General features: G+C 35.4%; 3 protein-coding genes across 3 annotated transcripts; 2 read left to right on the top strand and 1 right to left on the bottom strand.

Moving 5' to 3' along the window:
* Positions 1-3714: 3714 nt before the first annotated feature.
* LOC110717094 (gem-associated protein 2-like) lies at positions 3715-4772 on the bottom strand. Its single transcript, XM_021895740.1, has 2 exons — positions 4531-4772; positions 3715-4356 (listed from the first exon to the last, which is right to left on the bottom strand). Exon 2 carries the CDS (start codon positions 4345-4347, stop codon positions 3868-3870), a length of 480 nt encoding a protein of 159 aa, XP_021751432.1. The 5' UTR covers positions 4348-4356; positions 4531-4772; the 3' UTR covers positions 3715-3867.
* Positions 4773-8217: 3445 nt separating this feature from the next.
* On the top strand, positions 8218-10699 carry LOC110717069 (uncharacterized protein At2g23090-like). Its single transcript, XM_021895708.1, has 3 exons — positions 8218-8447; positions 8677-8717; positions 10342-10699. The coding sequence occupies exons 1-3, from the start codon at positions 8375-8377 to the stop codon at positions 10459-10461; spliced, it is 234 nt and encodes a 77-aa protein (XP_021751400.1). The 5' UTR covers positions 8218-8374; the 3' UTR covers positions 10462-10699.
* Positions 10700-11525: 826 nt separating this feature from the next.
* Positions 11526-15837, top strand: LOC110717068 (APO protein 1, chloroplastic-like). The gene is made up of 4 exons (XM_021895707.1): positions 11526-11826; positions 12191-12293; positions 14070-14479; positions 14817-15837. Exons 2-4 carry the CDS (start codon positions 12198-12200, stop codon positions 15646-15648), a joined length of 1338 nt encoding a protein of 445 aa, XP_021751399.1. The 5' UTR covers positions 11526-11826; positions 12191-12197; the 3' UTR covers positions 15649-15837.
* The last annotated feature ends 714 nt before the right edge of the window (positions 15838-16551 follow it).

Below are 16551 nucleotides of genomic sequence, written 5' to 3'. Positions count from 1 at the left end.
AGACGACATCATCCAACCTCTGTAGGTACATGAGGTTGGAATAAGCCATTAAATGATCTTCTGGGTTGGAGGTACCATCATAGGCCCCTACCAACACGTTTTTGATCTTGGCCGGCTGTGCCGCCTGGGTTATCTCAGGGGAGAACGCCGAGGGCTGTTCTCCCAAATTCAGCAAGCGCTGCTGCCAGTCCATGAGCTGGAACAGCTGCTGCATATTTCTGCCAAACGGATCCGTTTGGGTAAAAGGGGATCCACCCAGCCCATTCGGCGAACCGAACAGACCAGGTTGGATCACTTTGGGTCCAGACCGGGCTGATGGTTTGCCTGTCTGACTCCCTAGACTTGTTCCCGTACGCCTGTTAGAGGTGTCACGGAAACTGTCTGGAAAGGTCGACGTTGAAGCCGACGCAGACGCCAGACTTCTCTTTTCTTGGAGAAACGTCCGGGTGTCTAAAAATATCTTTTTTGAACCATCCGGCTGCAAGTGCCGGATGGGTTTTCTAAGCTCCGCTTGTGGAAAGCGGAGCCGGTTTTGATCGAACTTAAAGCCCTCCCCCTCCTTCGGCTTTGGATGAGGGGTAGGGACCCGGTCTTTAATAGCCTTCTTGCTAGAAGAAGGCTTCTTGGCCGGCTGACTCTTCTTGGGAGTAGCTGACCGAATGAGGTACTGGATCTCGCCCTTGAAACTATACATGAAGGTCATGAGTTCGTTCCTAGTAACGGGAGCAGAATCCTCCGCCGCCTGGGCAGCCCCAACCGTGTTGCCGGCTAGGTTGCTTGGAGCAACTTGGATGTTATCCCACTCCTTCTTATCCCTGGAACGAGTGTGCTTTGTTCTGAAGGACCCGTCTGGGGCCACATAAGTGTCAATTTCGTAATCATCACCGCTTTCATGGTCCATCTGGACCTCAGGCTCAGCCGATGGCCGCCTGTCCTGATCCGGTGGTACAGGGTTAGAAGCCATCTCAGAAGTACTCTCCCCACAGACGGCGCCAAATGTTTCGGGGTTTTTTGATGTGTCCTGCGGGAGAGTTACAATTCCAAGAATGCCCTTCGACCGCCTGTACCTGCAAAACCACGAAGACTCCGGTTTGGTGGAGCTCTGCCTCCAACGATCAAGTCAGTGATGTATGGGAGGAAGAAAGTGCGTAAAAGAGTAATTACTTCTCGCGTAATGGGAGAATTTCGCAATTAAGATTTCTCGGGTTTGGTGTAAATGTGTTTATGATTGTATTGAATGCCCATTGCCTCTGCCCATTAATGAGGGTACTCCCACTATTTATAGTGGGGAGCATTGGTTCCTCATTTAGGGTTCCTAGGACACGTGTCAGCAGGGGATTGGAGCCCTGTTGACCAATGGCAAGGTGCCACGTGTCGCTCAGCCATTGGGCCACGTGGCTGGGGTAATCTCACCCCCAAACAAATGGATATAGAGCAAACGAAAGAATACGAGAGTAAATATGATTTTAAATTCACTACCCACGTACTCTGCATTACTCATTTACTCATGACTAGTAGAATATGACTTTTAATAACTATACCCGCCCATTAAATCAATTATACTCGTTTCAACTAAGACGTATATGATGCAAAATTATGTACCCACGTGTCATCCCTTAAGCATCACCAAATATCATAATCTACACCTCTATAGTTACTTAATACCAAAGATGAAGACTTTGAAGAGGAAGAAAAGAAAAAGGAGAAACCAGAAAAAGGAGAAGAAAATGGGCACTAAGGCCTTGTTTGGTTCACCTTATTTTTGCTGATCTGATCTGATCTGATTGTCTGATTTGACCAAACTTCGACCTTAAGTGTACGATAATCTATAAGGAAAAAATATATCAAGTGGGATCTTGTTAGATTCGTAATAATGTGTAGTTTATTAATATGTAATTTTCACAATTTTTTTCATTACGAAATTAAGAATATTTAGCGATAAAAAACCGCACACAAAACGATGTTCTGATTTGAACTTATTTTTTCTGATCTGATTTGATTTGAACTTATTTTTTCTGATTTGATCTGATCTGAACTTATTTTTTTTGAAATAAGTAAAAATAAGGTGAACTAAACAAGGCCTGATGAAGTTCATCATTACTATCATCACTTAATATTACAAATAATTCTTGCTTTTCTTCTTCTCTCTCTCTATTTTCCCGCATTGTTTGCTCCTTCCTTTCATCTTATTTTCTACCACCCACAAATCCCACAATGTCTCCACCACTCTCAACCTTCCCTTTTACTCTTCTCTCTCCTTTTTCTTCTTTGTCTTTTGAATTTCAAACCTTAGCTTCTACAAATATTCAGCTGTCCTATATTTTATCCTATTTCTCTAAGCTACCCCTATTTCATTTTTCCTTTTGAATATATTACTAAAAGATAAGGTCAGAAAACTATGGCAGCTTTTTTGTTCTCTTACATTTGGATAATCAATCACTTATAATTGTTATTGAGGCTTTAATTTCTCTGAAATACTTGAATTTTGAAATGGGTAAAAGGGTATTTTTGTTTCACTTCTCTGCTTCATTCTTCATCATTCTTTCTCTTTTCTTCTCTTCAGGTGATTTTTCTCTGCTTTATTGGTCCAAATTTTTTTGTTTTCATTGTTTTTAGCTATCTTTGTTTTTATCATTATTTGTTTTTACTTGGTCCTAAATTTGGAATTGCCTAGTCTTGTTTTGAGGTTATGCTATATCATGGCAATTGACAATAATGTAAACGAAATTTGATTCATATGTTATTCCTTTGGAAATACAAAGTCCTGTTTTCGTGAATCGTTGTTAAGTCACGTGGTCATCTAAGACAATGATGTAGACGGGATTTGATTTTTAAGTTAGACGTGCATATACCATCAATGGATAAGGGTATTTGTTACCTCAAGTTTTTGATAGGTAACAAATAAGGGTAACTATTACTCTGAATTAATGGTAATTGTTATTATGCCTTTAAACTAAACACACGTTTAGATGTTATGGATAATTCATTCAACAATTAGTGTGATTTATATTTTTTCCTTACATCATAAAATAAGATGTGTTGTATGTAGTGTTACAAATACGAAAAAATAAACTAAAACAAAGCAAAATCTTAACATTATTTTTTATAAACCAATCGATTTAAGCTACTCCTACACGTCTACACCCTATTTTCCTCTGATCCATCCAAGCAAGATTTGACATAGAAGTAAGAATTTGACTTAAAGACTAAGGGATTAAATCTCACTAGTGACTCTTTGGGGGTGAAGAGCTGAAGATTCCCTTATCCTTTTTCCTTCACTCCCGATAAAGTCTTTACAATTTGAGAAAAAAAAATATAATCACTTAACCATTGTATGTGATGTTTTTTAGCCACCTAAACCATTATATTGTGCTTTTTTAGCCTCTTAAATGCTTTTTTGTATACTCGTGTAGTCGTATACCATTTCAATTTAGTGACAAGTTGTGACTCTTTTAAGCGACTTGTCACGTCATATATTTTTTTTTTTTGGGAACTTGATCATATGTCATTCATGCATATGCACAATTGAATTCAAATCGTTTCATCAATAGCTTGTAAGTTGTAACAACTTGCAGAATTGCCAAAGCAACTAATTTGGTCATCCTCCATTAAAAGCAAAAGACAAATTTACACACCCAAAAAAGAAATAAAATAAAGAAAATTACTTGTGCATTGATGAGAAATACAAACACAAAATAGTAAACCTGCAACAAATTGAATCAAAAGAATTTTATTATTCCATATCAAAAGTACAATTAATGGCAATCCCTAAAATCTAAATATTTATTCATTCAATTAAATTTTATACAAATACAATCAAATCCACAATATTGTAACATTCTCTACAATTAATTTCAAATTTTGATCTCAATTTTCATAATCGACCTCAACATTGTAAAACCCTGCTTTATTCCCAAGAAGCTCTTCAAAATCCTTTCTTCCAATTTCCTCCCAATCATCCATTATCCCAATTTCTCTTTCCTCTCTTTCTTCCTCCTCACTTTCAATCTCAATTTCACACAATTTTCTCTCTCCTCCATTTTCTTCTTCTGATCCAAATCTCGTGTTTTCTTCGTCGTTGTCGTCGTCATCATCATCATTACCCTCTGTTTTACCCTCTTTATTACTATCAACAACCTCAACATCTTGAAAATTACAATCTTCCTTATTTACCCCTACTACATTATACAATTCTACTGAAGATTTACCTTCATTTGGGCATTCTTCAAACTTGATCACCTCTTCTTTGAAGGGTGTGTATTGGAATTTGTCGATCATTTGTGCTTCCTCTGTTAATTTATCGTTATTGTTATCGTTGTCGTTGTCGTCGGTGTTGTTTGTTTGCATTGACACAAGCTTGATGAAGAAAGAGGCGAAGATCAGAGAAAGAGAAATTGTAAGAATAAGTTCAGAAAAAATTTCCATGGATCATATAATGGAGTTAAGAAGAGAGTTTGAATCAAAAGTTTCTGCAGTTTTTCTGAAATTGAGGAATAAGATAAAAAGGGGAGGGAAGAGAAGAGCATATACCTTTATCTCCTTATAATCTTACTTTAATTTGATGTGATGGAGGAGAAACATATTAAGGATTACTATATTACTGTTAGTTTACAACAATAATTATACTCTTTGGAAAAAATAATCCCATTGTCGGTAATAATAACCAGGTACTCCGTATTAATATTGTATTCGTAAAATAGTATATGTGACTATTTATTGGTGACGGATGCAATTTGTTATGGATTTATTTAATCAAGTTTTCCCAAAAGAAATTGTGGCCGAATGAAATTGTAGGGACAAGTTGAGATTTATGAAAGAGAGAGGCTGGCCGAGAGGAACAATAGAAAATAAAAAGGATGCAGCGGAGTAAGCAGCAGTTAAGGTATCGGGTATCAGGTACCTAACTGACGGGTGTCAGTATGTTTCATTTGATAATAACATTAGTTGACGGCATTGGTGGAGTAAACCTCCTTAATTGGGTCACTAATGTTCTTTGTTTAGCATAATGAAAAAGGAAAACAATAGTCAGTGTCAATTAGTCTGGTTGATAAATTCTTGAGATGACAATATTTAAGAATATGGAATCGAAAATCATTTGCATCATTTTTTGTTGTGACAATCAACAATATATCAATACATTAATACACCATGAGACTATGTCAAACTTTTAGTTGCCTATTAGGAGCTAAATAATGAAGTTCATGCCCAATTGTTTGATCAACTTGAAATTGAGTTGAGTTTAAGTTGAATCCAGCTATATTTTACTAAAATATGTGATCGAGTTGTTCTAATATATGAATGAGTTTATAAGTTAGGTATGAGTATAAATGTTCAAAAATCCAACATGACCCTTTAATCCTCAATTTAGACAAACCTCTTTAAATCTTTGGTCTTGAATTAATGTGAACTCTTCCACCTAGCGTTGTTTTCAATATTTCACTTAAAGTAACAGATGTTTATCTTGTTTGATAGTACTAGTACGAAATCTATCTATCGTTTAAAGGTGAGAAAATTAATGATGCATATAACTTATAATGCGTTAATTTTAATTGGGTAATACAGTTATTAATTTAGATGATAGATGTGTAAATTCTTTCTCCCAAAGCCTACAAACTTATGCAAATTTGGTTTAACTCTGTTTTTTTTTTTTCAAGAAATTTGGTTTAACTCAATAAAAGGCTAAAAGCTAATATTTCTTTCCCAAATACATAGAAAAAAACAATTGTAAAATATCATTAAACTTATCCATGAATTATTGATGATCACAAAACCGTGATTAAGTTCAGCCCATTTCACTCTACAGCTCAGTAGCCACTACCTTCTCTATGGGCTGAGGAATAAGGATCCAAGAGGCAAGATGTCGGTGAAATTAGTCTATTTTCCAACCCAAAAAGAGGCTTCGATTAGACGCATGTCAATTGTCAATTTGTCACTTTTTTTATTTTTTATTTTTTATTTTATTAGAGTGTACCCATGCTCATGCACGGGATATATATAGTATGTATGTTTAAGGGGAAAAAAAAATAGAAGTGTAAGTTATTAAAGGATGGTTATTGATTATTTTATTTAATTAAGTGATTTGGGTAGTTATGAATAAAAAGGGTGGTTATTGGTTATTTTAGTAAAAAAAAAAAAAAAAAGAAGGGCTAGAATTTTTATTTATTTAATTTTTTTTTTTTTGAGGAAAGGAGGGCTAGATTTTAATTGAGTGATATCGGTAGTTATGAAAAAAAGGGTGGTATTGGTTATTTTTTCAAGAAAATAAAAAAAATAAAAATAAAAATACTATAATTGCAAGGATGGGAATTTGGAGTGTTGTGAATGAAAGTTGAAAAAACAACACTTAAATTATATAAAAGATTTTTTTTTTATTTTCTACTATTAAACAAAAGGGAAATTAAAAGAAAACAAAAAAGAGTAGAGGCAAAAGGTAAAATAGACCAGAGACTTTCCCGAAGTGGAGTTAACTAACTACTGCAACAGACAGTGCCCATTAGGCCACCATTATAAATTCTAGAACTTGCGATGACCATTAATACATTTTACATTACTCTCTTTTTCTACCTCTTAAATATTAAGATTCCTAAGTTCCTAACCACTTTTTTCCCAAGATATGAGAGAATTGTGTACACTCATTTCTAGCCCATTTGGTAAAAAGAAAAAAAAATATTTACACCTATGATAAAAAGCTCCAATAATATATACTATTTATTAAAAGGCGTTTTTTTCAAATGAAAGATGCCACGTGGCACTCTTCAATATATATGAAGATATGCACAATGCCAAGTCACTATCCAAAGTATATGCGCAACGTAAGCTGAAGTCATACATTTACCATCTCAACTAACTTTGATTAATGTTATAAATTTCACATAATTAACATTATATATTTCTTTTCATATGTTAAGTAAATTAGAGGTTATATAACTAATTTAATTTTCACAAGATTAGAAACTAAATACATATAAGGTAGAAAAAAAAAAAATTACACCCAAAACAATACCTCAACCACACACTAACTATAAATAGTCGAACATAATTATCAAATTATAGAAGTACAAACTAGCAACCTAGGGCATCGCCTGGGCACAGATTAGTTAAGAAATTAAATATGATATTGTATCATACTCCTTCAATTTCAATACATTTGTAATGATTTTTTGACACATTCACGGTTCAACTATTATTACTTGGACAATTACACTTTTTTATTCCGTGTGTATATATTTATTTTCTTGTATTGGGTCACACTTGCATAAAATAATGTCAAATGAGTATTAGACAATCAATGGACAAGTAAATAAAACGACGTACTGCTTATCTATATATTTTCTAATACAGAGTTAATAAAAACCAATTTTATTATCTATCTAACTGTTAACACGCGACATTACACTCTCCCTCCTACAAGTAAATATAACACACTACTACACTTATTTGTGAATCAAGTTTTATACACATTCGTCACAATTGACAACTTTGTCAAATTGTCACAAAGAACGGAAGTAATGTTAAGTTTTATACCAATTTGATTAATCGTTTGTATAATTAATTAGGTTGCAGAGTGATAGTAGACTAGTAGGTGTTAGATAGGACGGTGGGCCGTCGGCAAGTGGAAGACGCGTATCTACTAGGGTTGAGCAAAATTATCCGAAAAACCGAAAACCCGAAAATCCGAACCGTAACCGAACCGAAAATTAGGGTACCCGTTCCGATAACCATAACGGTTCGGGTACCCAATCCGATAATTTGTTATCGGGTACGGTTATCGGGTATCATTTTAAAATTAACGGTTACCCGATCCGTTCCGATAAGCAATTTTTTTTTTCCTACTTAAATCTATTTATCCAAAATCTAAACTATTACTTTACTTCATAATCACTTCATGATTTAAATAATTAGTAATTATTAGTAATTTGGTCATGATCATGTAGTATTATTGTTAATTAGTGTTGAACGATATCATAATAACTATATTATAAACTCTAAATTTTTATTATTGGATATCATATTGGGTACCCGATAACCGAACCGAAAATTCGGGTACCCAAACTTATTGGTTCGGGTAATGGATATCATTTTTAGTGTTATTGGTTATCGGGTACCCGAACCGATAGTGTTAACAGTATGGGTACCCGTCCCATGCTCACCCCTAGTATCTACTATATACTCCGTAGTAGAATTATTGTACAATTGTAAAATTCAACTTGGTAGGGTTGCACACTTGCACTAAATTCTCTTTTTTTGCCCACCTTATTTCTCCCACTTCCTTTTGTTTTTAGATTTTGTTCTATATTTCCTGATCCCCCAACCCCCCTTTCTCCTTGTACCAAATTCTCCAAAATTAGGGTTTGCATCTTTGAACTGTGAAATCATGGGAGGAGGCAACGCCCAGAAATCCAAGACTGCTCGCGAGAGAAACTTGGAGAAGAACAAAGCTGCCAAAGGTCCTTTCTTCTTCTTTTTTCTTTTTTTCGGGTCAATTTCTCGGGAAATCGACAAAATTCTTCTTGAATAATTAATGAAAAAATCGGCCTAATTATTTCTTTCTGAATCTGCTACGCGAGAATTTTGTCTCAAATTTGCATTTAATTGTGTAATCAAGCTGAGGTTTCATGGAATTTTTGTTGATGGTTTGGTTTGGTTTGGTTTGGTTTGGTTTGGTTTGATCTGCAGGAAGCCAACTGGATGCGAATAAAAAAGCCATGACTATTCAGGTAATTATGCTCTTTGCATTACCAATATCTCTTACTTTTAAATTGTTTGTTTTTAACTGCCTTTTGTGTTTGATTTTATTTTTGTGATACTTTAAGGATGTTGCTTAGTTTTCAAGCGGTTCAATTATTTATATGGGAACTAGGATATATAGTTATATATACTGAAATTGTGTGGTTTGAAACTATATGTTTCTGCAAATGCTGCAATTGTGGAATCTAATTGCTATTAATGTTGAATTTGTCGAATCATAGTTTTATATACATCGAATTTTGTGTGATTGGACTAATATAGCTTTTGCAATAGCTTGGATATCGACGTTGAACAAAATTAATAAGCTGCTTTGTGTTTGCTATCTGAAGATCCTATATGATCTGGTGTACTTTGACCCCTAATTGTGTGCTTGATAATCCCTAGTTATCATACTTGTTGTCAAGCGATCCCCCGCAACATTGTTTCAGTAGTTAAGACTTAGAAACCTACTACTTTTTGTTATTTTTTTCCTGTGAAGATTACTGCCTAGTGCCTTATACCTTGTCAGACTGTGACAATTTACTTGAGTACACGTACTTACTAATTGAAACTAAATTAGGACTTTTTTTCATGGACTTTCACGAATGTTAGGAATAATTTTTGAACATGAGAAACAGAGAGATGCTGTATTTGTTGTGCTTGTCATGTACCAAATTTCTTGTAGCTGGTTCCACATTGATAAACAACCAATTACCATGCAAGTTTCCATTACTTTGCAATTCTAAAGTTATGGTCTCCTTTAGAAGCAAGTGTTATATTGTCTATTGTTAGAGGAGCTCCTGGAGTCCTAGGCAAGAAATGATCCTGCTGATCTTGTTATAATCTGCACTTTGATGTAAGTTGTTGTAAATCTTATAATCTATTCAAACATACTGTAAATTTATTACATATGGGATCTTAAATGCTTGTGATCCCTGGTTTCAATGAACATATTTGGTTTGCATTATAGTCTATATTAAAGGTTGATAATGAATTTTGTTTAGCTTGTTATAAACAAATATGCTGGGGTGTTTGTTATCTTCATTTGATTTATTGCCTTACCTACAGCTCTTCATTTTGTGATTTCTCTTTGTAGTGTTACAAATCTAACAATACTGATAAATACTGATGTAGCTACAGAATATTTTGCTTGAAGTTAAATTTGAAAACTCTATTAGTTATCCATCTTTCTTTGGCTTTTCTGTATGCTGCTCTTTGTCCCAAAACCATAGTGCCAAAATCCTTGTGGTGAAGATGTTTCATGATCTCAAGTCAATTGTAATCTGCGCTGGATTTCTATTCCCAACTACTATTGAGCTCACACCTTTATCTTATCGTTGTGATTGATGATGCTAGAAGGTGGCTAATGCTGATTTGTTTATTGTGGGCCTTGTGGCACTTGAAAGAATGCAACTTTATGTGGCCTTTCATTACCATGAAACACTCTTGATTGTTTAGTTTTGTACCTCTATAACAAAATACGTAGTAATATAAATTATTGTCTCTGTTGCATCATCAAACTTGGGAGGACTCTAGTGCTGAATTCTTCTTTAAACTTTAAAGTACTTTACCACTATTTGTACTGGAATTTTAACTTTTGAATGATGGATGCAGTGCAAGGTTTGTATGCAGACATTCATATGCACCACTTCAGAGGTAAAATGCCGTGAGCACGCTGAAGCAAAGCATCCTAAGCATGCCGTTGATGCTTGTTTCCCGCACCTCAAGAAATGACCCGTGCTGTTCTATATCATGCCAAGTTTATGTAATGTGTGCGATAATTAAGTCGTTGGTTGATCTTTGTCATGCCAAATTCATGTAATATTTTATCAATCAAATTGTAGCATTTAAAATTCTTCCAAGTACATTTCTCTTCAAGTGATGGGTTTGTTTATTGTGAACCTTTGTGCTTAATATGACAATGCAATTGGATGCTGTGTGATAAAATATCTTGAATTTGTTACAGGCTTTATCCCAATTTGCTGAAACACCTCTTCAAAGATGACTGATTAAACCTATTTTCCGGTAATTATAATGAGCTGGGTTAAACATTTACACAGTTATTTAGTCAGATGTTATTTGCTGCGCTACTGTAACCCCAAATATCTTGTATGAAAAACTAGTTGTGTATCAATTATCAAACAATTTTGAGTATTTGTATTGAATAACAATAGGTTAACAATTTTTGGAGAATATACAGAGTACATTGCATGACAAACCCAAAGAGGAAAAAACAATTGAGGAGTAATACGATCTTTGGCCGATCTTCAAAAAATAAATTTGGCCAAATGTTGTTTTATTTTTGGAAGATCGGCCAAAGGTCGTAATAGGGAAAATGAAATGAAATGTGATGATAGATAAGACGAAAAATAAGAAATATGTGAAAGAGAGAGTAAAATATACATTGACTATAGTTTTTTTATTAACATAATTACAACATATTTTATCATAATATAGGTTGTTAGATAGGTATTGGTATAAAGTTATATAATATAATATATTTATTTTTTTAATTATTTTTTATGTTTTATTTTATTTTATGTTTTATGAGACTATAGTTTTGTTATTAACATAATTACAACATATTTTTATCATAAAATATGTTGTTAGATAGGTATTGGTATAATGTTATATAATATAATATATTTTTTATTTTATTTTATGATTTTCAAGGTCAAATTAGTACATTGACATGACGGCATGTGTGCAAAATTTGAGTAAATCAAACGCTCTCAAGCCCCAACCCCCTCCAACAATTGAATTGGCTAACCGAACCCCTCTTATTAGGCTCTTATTTGGTTAATTAAAAATTTTGTGTCCATAACTGTCGTCAAGAGTATGAAGATCTCTGACCCCTATCGCTAAAATCACTCACGCACCCCCTTCTCGTTCCCTCTCTAGCCTGCTCATCTCTCCGGCAACACTAGCAGCCGCCTTCAGTTGTCAGAGTCACCGCTTACATAAAGCCGTCGCTCTCTGCTTTTCTCTCTCCTCGCTATTTGGTCACTTCCATAGACCCTTCTTGTGCACTCGTCATTTCACCACCTCGCCACTCCGCCATTTAGACGACAGTACCATCGGTCTCTCCTTCTTCCAAAGGTTAGACGAATTAAGATTTTTTCCTTTAAATTCGGTTCTATAATTGAATTTCTTCATTGATTAGCTAACTTTCAAACCCTTGGAGTTTAATATATTTCTCCGTTCCTACTGCTTAATTGAGAAATGGAAAAATGTTGGATAAAATTATAATTTGATACTAAACTCTTGAATTAATGGAATGTTAATATACTATAGTTTGTTTTAATTGGTTTCTGGCAATTTAGGTTTTGATTCAGCAGTATTATGAACAATTTTTTTTTATACTGATTGATATGTGTCAGTATTACCGTTTGATATAATTATATGCATTGCTTCTCCAATTAGGAAGTTGATGAAGTTAGCCTGTTTTGGTTATGAAATGCAGGAGTGTGATGAATGTTGCTGCCCTATGTTATAAGGTCCCTCATTCTCTTACTGTTGAGGCTAAGTCTTCTTCCAGTAGACTGTTAATGGTCTATCAGTGTCCGGTAAGGCGCTTGTGTCTTCTCGTTTTTCATTATGTTGGGGAAAAGAATAAATTTCATTGAAGTAGCTTGAGGTATTTAGGTGTCGTTATGCTTTAATAGACACGGAGGTATCCTTATATGAGAGTATGAAACTATTTGTGAATTGTGATGCTCTTGCAAAAACATTAAACAAGTACGGGAAATTTCTATAACAAAAAAAGGGATCTCCGCTTCAGTGATCTGCGATTAGCTGGAGAAATTAGAAAACTGAAGAGCCTATTTAATCGAAACAGGAGGAGTACTATATGCTGCTATATGTACGGGAAAGATAACTTGATGAGACTATATCTTTTACCTTCAAAATATCACAAGGACCGCTGCCATATTTATTTGTATTTTGTACGTCTTCATTCTAATATCATAAAGAAACTCTTATAGCCTTATTCCTAATTTTGCTGAGAGACTACTTGCGTAGCTATGCTACACCCTTGATCTTAATGGCAGTGGATGCGCCTAACATTTTGCTGAACATAATTTTAATTTAGTACATTGCAATCCAAAGAATGATAACATTTCCATCATAGACTGCTTTGCAAACAATTAAGTAGAGATTGATTAGCAAGACTTTTGATTTAGTCCTTTGTCATGGTTCATACTTCCAAAGTTGCTAATGCTCAGAGTTCCAATGATGTTGAAAGTAGACCCAAGAGTCAAGGAAAAATCTTAGACTATTACAGTGTTCAGATGTTCAATGTTTGTGTTTGCAATTTTATGATATGTTTTGTTTCGAACATGGAATTTAGTGATAGGATTTTGTGTGTGTGTGTGTGTGTGAGTGAGTGAGTGAACACTGTAATACTCATTCTTCATTCATCATTGGAACAAAGCATAGAATTCCATGTTCGAAACAAAGCTTACCTAATGCTCATTCTTCATTCATAAGTAAGTATTTGTGTGTGTGTGTGTGAGTGAGTGAGTGAGTGAGTGAGTGAGTAAGTGAGTGAGTGAACACTGTAATACTCATTCTTCATTCATCATTGGAACAAAGCATAGAATTCCATGTTCGAAACAAAGCTTACCTAATGCTCATTCTTCATTCATAAGTAAGTATTTTGTGTGTGTGTGTGTGTGTGTGTGTGTGTGTGTGTGTGAGTGAGTGAGTGAGTGAGTGAACACTGTAATACTCATTCTTCATTCATCATTGGAACAAAGCATAGAATTCCATGTTCGAAACAAAGCTTACCTAATGCTCATTCTTCATTCATAAGTAAGTATTTTGTGTGTGTGTGTGTGTGTGTGTGTGTGTGAGTGAGTGAGTGAGTGAGTGAGTGAACACTGTAGTACTCATTCTTCATTCATCATTGGAACAAAGCATAGAATTCCATGTTCGAAACAAAGCTTACCTAATGCTCATTCTTCATTCATAAGTAAGTATTTTGTGTGTGTGTGTGAGTGAGTGAGTGAGTGAGTGAGTGAGAGGGTGACTGGAAATTAGCAGCCCAATGCAGTGCAAAATATAATGATATAAGTCCCAATTTCCATACCTGCCTTAAGCGACACTTCCTTAATGGAGGGAGTACCCTTCTCAGGTTTCATTGTTCTAAACTTCTACGTTATCAAAATATATTTGGAGTAAGTCGGTGGTATTGTTGATCGCACTGGTTAAAGGCTATATTTTTTTCACTTCTCACCTTCTTATATATACTCAAGAGTTTTTATATTGAAGTGGATTTTCTATACAGCTATCTGAATATATACCTGTTCTAAGGACTTATTTGGGGTTCCATTTGACTATAGGGTGTACATCAATGGCCTCATACAGAAAAGTTACCAAAACAATCTCTGAGCGTCATCTGTTGGAAGCAGAGGCAGAAAAGTGATCGGTCAGGGAATGAGGAGAGATTTTCATCAAAAAAGTCTTATCGATCAGTGAAAAAGGAGGTACTTCCACAGAATGTGGATCTTCCACCCGTATTACCCAAAAAAAAGAAAAAACCCTATCCAATCCCAATAACAGAAATCCAGCGGATGGCACGAGCCGACAAGAAACTTGCTCAAATGGGTATAGAAAAGGCACTTGAACCTCCTAAGAATGGTATACTAGTCCCTGAACTGATTCCTGTTGCACATGAAGTTCTGAATGCATGGGAGGGTCTGATTAGAGGTCTTGCACAACTCTTGCATGTAATTCCAGTCTATGCTTGTAGGTAAGCTCGATTTGGTTTTCTTATTACTGTAGTTTATTTTAGTTTTGTTATCATTATGAACTTTTAGCAAATATAATCTGGTTTAAAAAAATCTCTTCAAATTATTATATTTGGCTCAAAAAACTTCAGGTTTTAGTTTTGGTTTGTGATTTTCAGATTTATGATTAGCTTACTGTATATATCAATAATTCTTAAGTCAGTTATGTGAAAACTCCTATACAAACACTTGAAAACTAGTAGCTCATACAATTTGACTTGAGAGTGCAGCCGAAGAAATCACTCTTTTGTTTACATGCGGTTAGTGTCATGAGTCACAAAGTAGATGATTCTTTTGCAGTGAGTGCTCTGAGGTTCATGTTGCTGAGACTGGGCATCAAATACAAAACTGCCGGGGCTCAAGCAGCAATAAGCGTCAAGGGCTTCACTTATGGGTCAAGGGATCAATCAATGATGTGATTATTCCTACCGAGTCGTACCATCTCTATGACCCTTTTGGTCGACGAATTAAGCATGAAACCAGGTTCGATTATGATCGGATCCCTGCCATTGTTGAACTCTGTATTCAAGCTGGTGCTGATGTACCAGGTTACCCGTCACGCCGGAGAACCAAACCTATTCGAATGATTGGGAAGAAAATAATTGACCGAGGTGGGTACCTTGAGGATCCTACACCTAAACCTAGAGATTCCTCAGCGCTCCTGAGCTATGATACACACGGTGCTTTGTTGAGGTTTCCACCTCCACCACCCTCAGATCTGTCTAGGGTTGCTCAGGAAACAATGAATGAATATGAAACTGTTGCAAAGGGTGTGAGAAGGTTGATGACAAAGTATTCTGTCAAAGCATGTGGATATTGCCCTGAAGTTCACGTGGGTCCATGGGGTCATAATGCGAAGCTCTGTGGGGAATTTAAGCACCAGTGGAGGGATGGGAAGCATGGTTGGCAAGATGCAACTATTGATGAATTATTCCCGCCAAATTATGTCTGGCATGCTCGAGATCCTGGAGGACCCCCAATGAGGACTGCGCTCAAGCGATTTTATGGGAAGGCTCCTGCTGTTGTTGAAGTGTGTCAGCAAGCTGGTGCCGTGGTCCCTAAGAGGTATGAACCCATGATGAGGCTTGATGTTGTGCTTCCTGACAGTGAGGAAGCTCGCTTGGTTGCCTGATATGACAGTGGTGGTCTTGTATAATTAGGCACTGTAGCAGAGGAGGGCTTGTAAAACTATCAGTTATAGTAAGATGGATTTGTAAATATGTGTACTTCATTTACCATGTGTGATAATCAAATTTAGGACTCATCCAATGTTGAAACAAATTAAATTTTATTATATGAGTTGGAACTATTCCACTAGTAAGTACTTGTATTTTTTTTTTCCAATCAAATAATAAGTGAACGAACTCATTGAGTAGTAATTAATAGGGGAAAAAAAAAAAAAACAGCTCACTCCTTTGAATTTGCTCATGGAAAGATCGATATTGTTAACTTGTAATACAGTGCATTATTTGGACTAGATTTCAAATAATATGTGCCCTTTTTGAAATTGTGTCCTTTATAGCTTTCTGGATGCATACGAGCATACCCACAGGCCACATGCTCTATATGAAGGCTATACTTGGTGTTCATTGGTGCCTGTATCAATATATACTTCGTATTTACTGTTTACTCTAACTATTAATTATCAGTTTAGCCGGTTATGGACATACACCAGCCCATTGACACAAGATCATCATAGGCATTTATGTGACTAACCAGTAGGCATACATGATTCCAAACAATCTTTTATAACCATGGGGTGCATCCCTAACCAGTCACCAATACTTGAGTCATCAACACTAGGTCACGAAATCTTCAAAATTGGTCAGAAATCGTGGATTATAACTAGCACTCTTGACTACTATTAAAAGGCAAAATAGATGGTTATGACCACCTAAAAGGCCTCCCAAGGTGTTGTGGGGTCCATGGATAAACCACGATCAATTTTTTTTCCAGGTCCTAAAAAGTCCTAAATTTAAGATTATAATCCACTCTTTTGGATCAATTTAGAGGTTTCGAGATCCAATGTCGAAAA

This window comes from Chenopodium quinoa, unplaced genomic scaffold (assembly GCF_001683475.1).
Source record: "Chenopodium quinoa cultivar QQ74 unplaced genomic scaffold, ASM168347v1, whole genome shotgun sequence".
NCBI lineage: Eukaryota > Viridiplantae > Streptophyta > Magnoliopsida > Caryophyllales > Amaranthaceae > Chenopodium > Chenopodium quinoa.
This window is presented reverse-complemented; position numbering and strand designations above follow the sequence as displayed.

What these genes read in the sequence shown, in the direction of transcription:
- LOC110717094 (XM_021895740.1), bottom strand. Translation starts at nt 4,347, where the DNA reads ATGCAAACAAACAACACCGACGACAACGACAACGATAACAATAACGAT.
- LOC110717069 (XM_021895708.1), top strand. Translation starts at nt 8,375, where the DNA reads ATGGGAGGAGGCAACGCCCAGAAATCCAAGACTGCTCGCGAGAGAAAC. An exon ending in GAAGAACAAAGCTGCCAAAG is followed by an intron (nt 8,448 to 8,676) that starts GTCCTTTCTTCT and finishes TTTGATCTGCAG; the next exon opens with GAAGCCAACTGGATGCGAAT. An exon ending in AAAAAGCCATGACTATTCAG is followed by an intron (nt 8,718 to 10,341) that starts GTAATTATGCTC and finishes TGATGGATGCAG; the next exon opens with TGCAAGGTTTGTATGCAGAC.
- LOC110717068 (XM_021895707.1), top strand. Translation starts at nt 12,198, where the DNA reads ATGAATGTTGCTGCCCTATGTTATAAGGTCCCTCATTCTCTTACTGTT. An exon ending in TAATGGTCTATCAGTGTCCG is followed by an intron (nt 12,294 to 14,069) that starts GTAAGGCGCTTG and finishes ATTTGACTATAG; the next exon opens with GGTGTACATCAATGGCCTCA. An exon ending in ATTCCAGTCTATGCTTGTAG is followed by an intron (nt 14,480 to 14,816) that starts GTAAGCTCGATT and finishes ATTCTTTTGCAG; the next exon opens with TGAGTGCTCTGAGGTTCATG.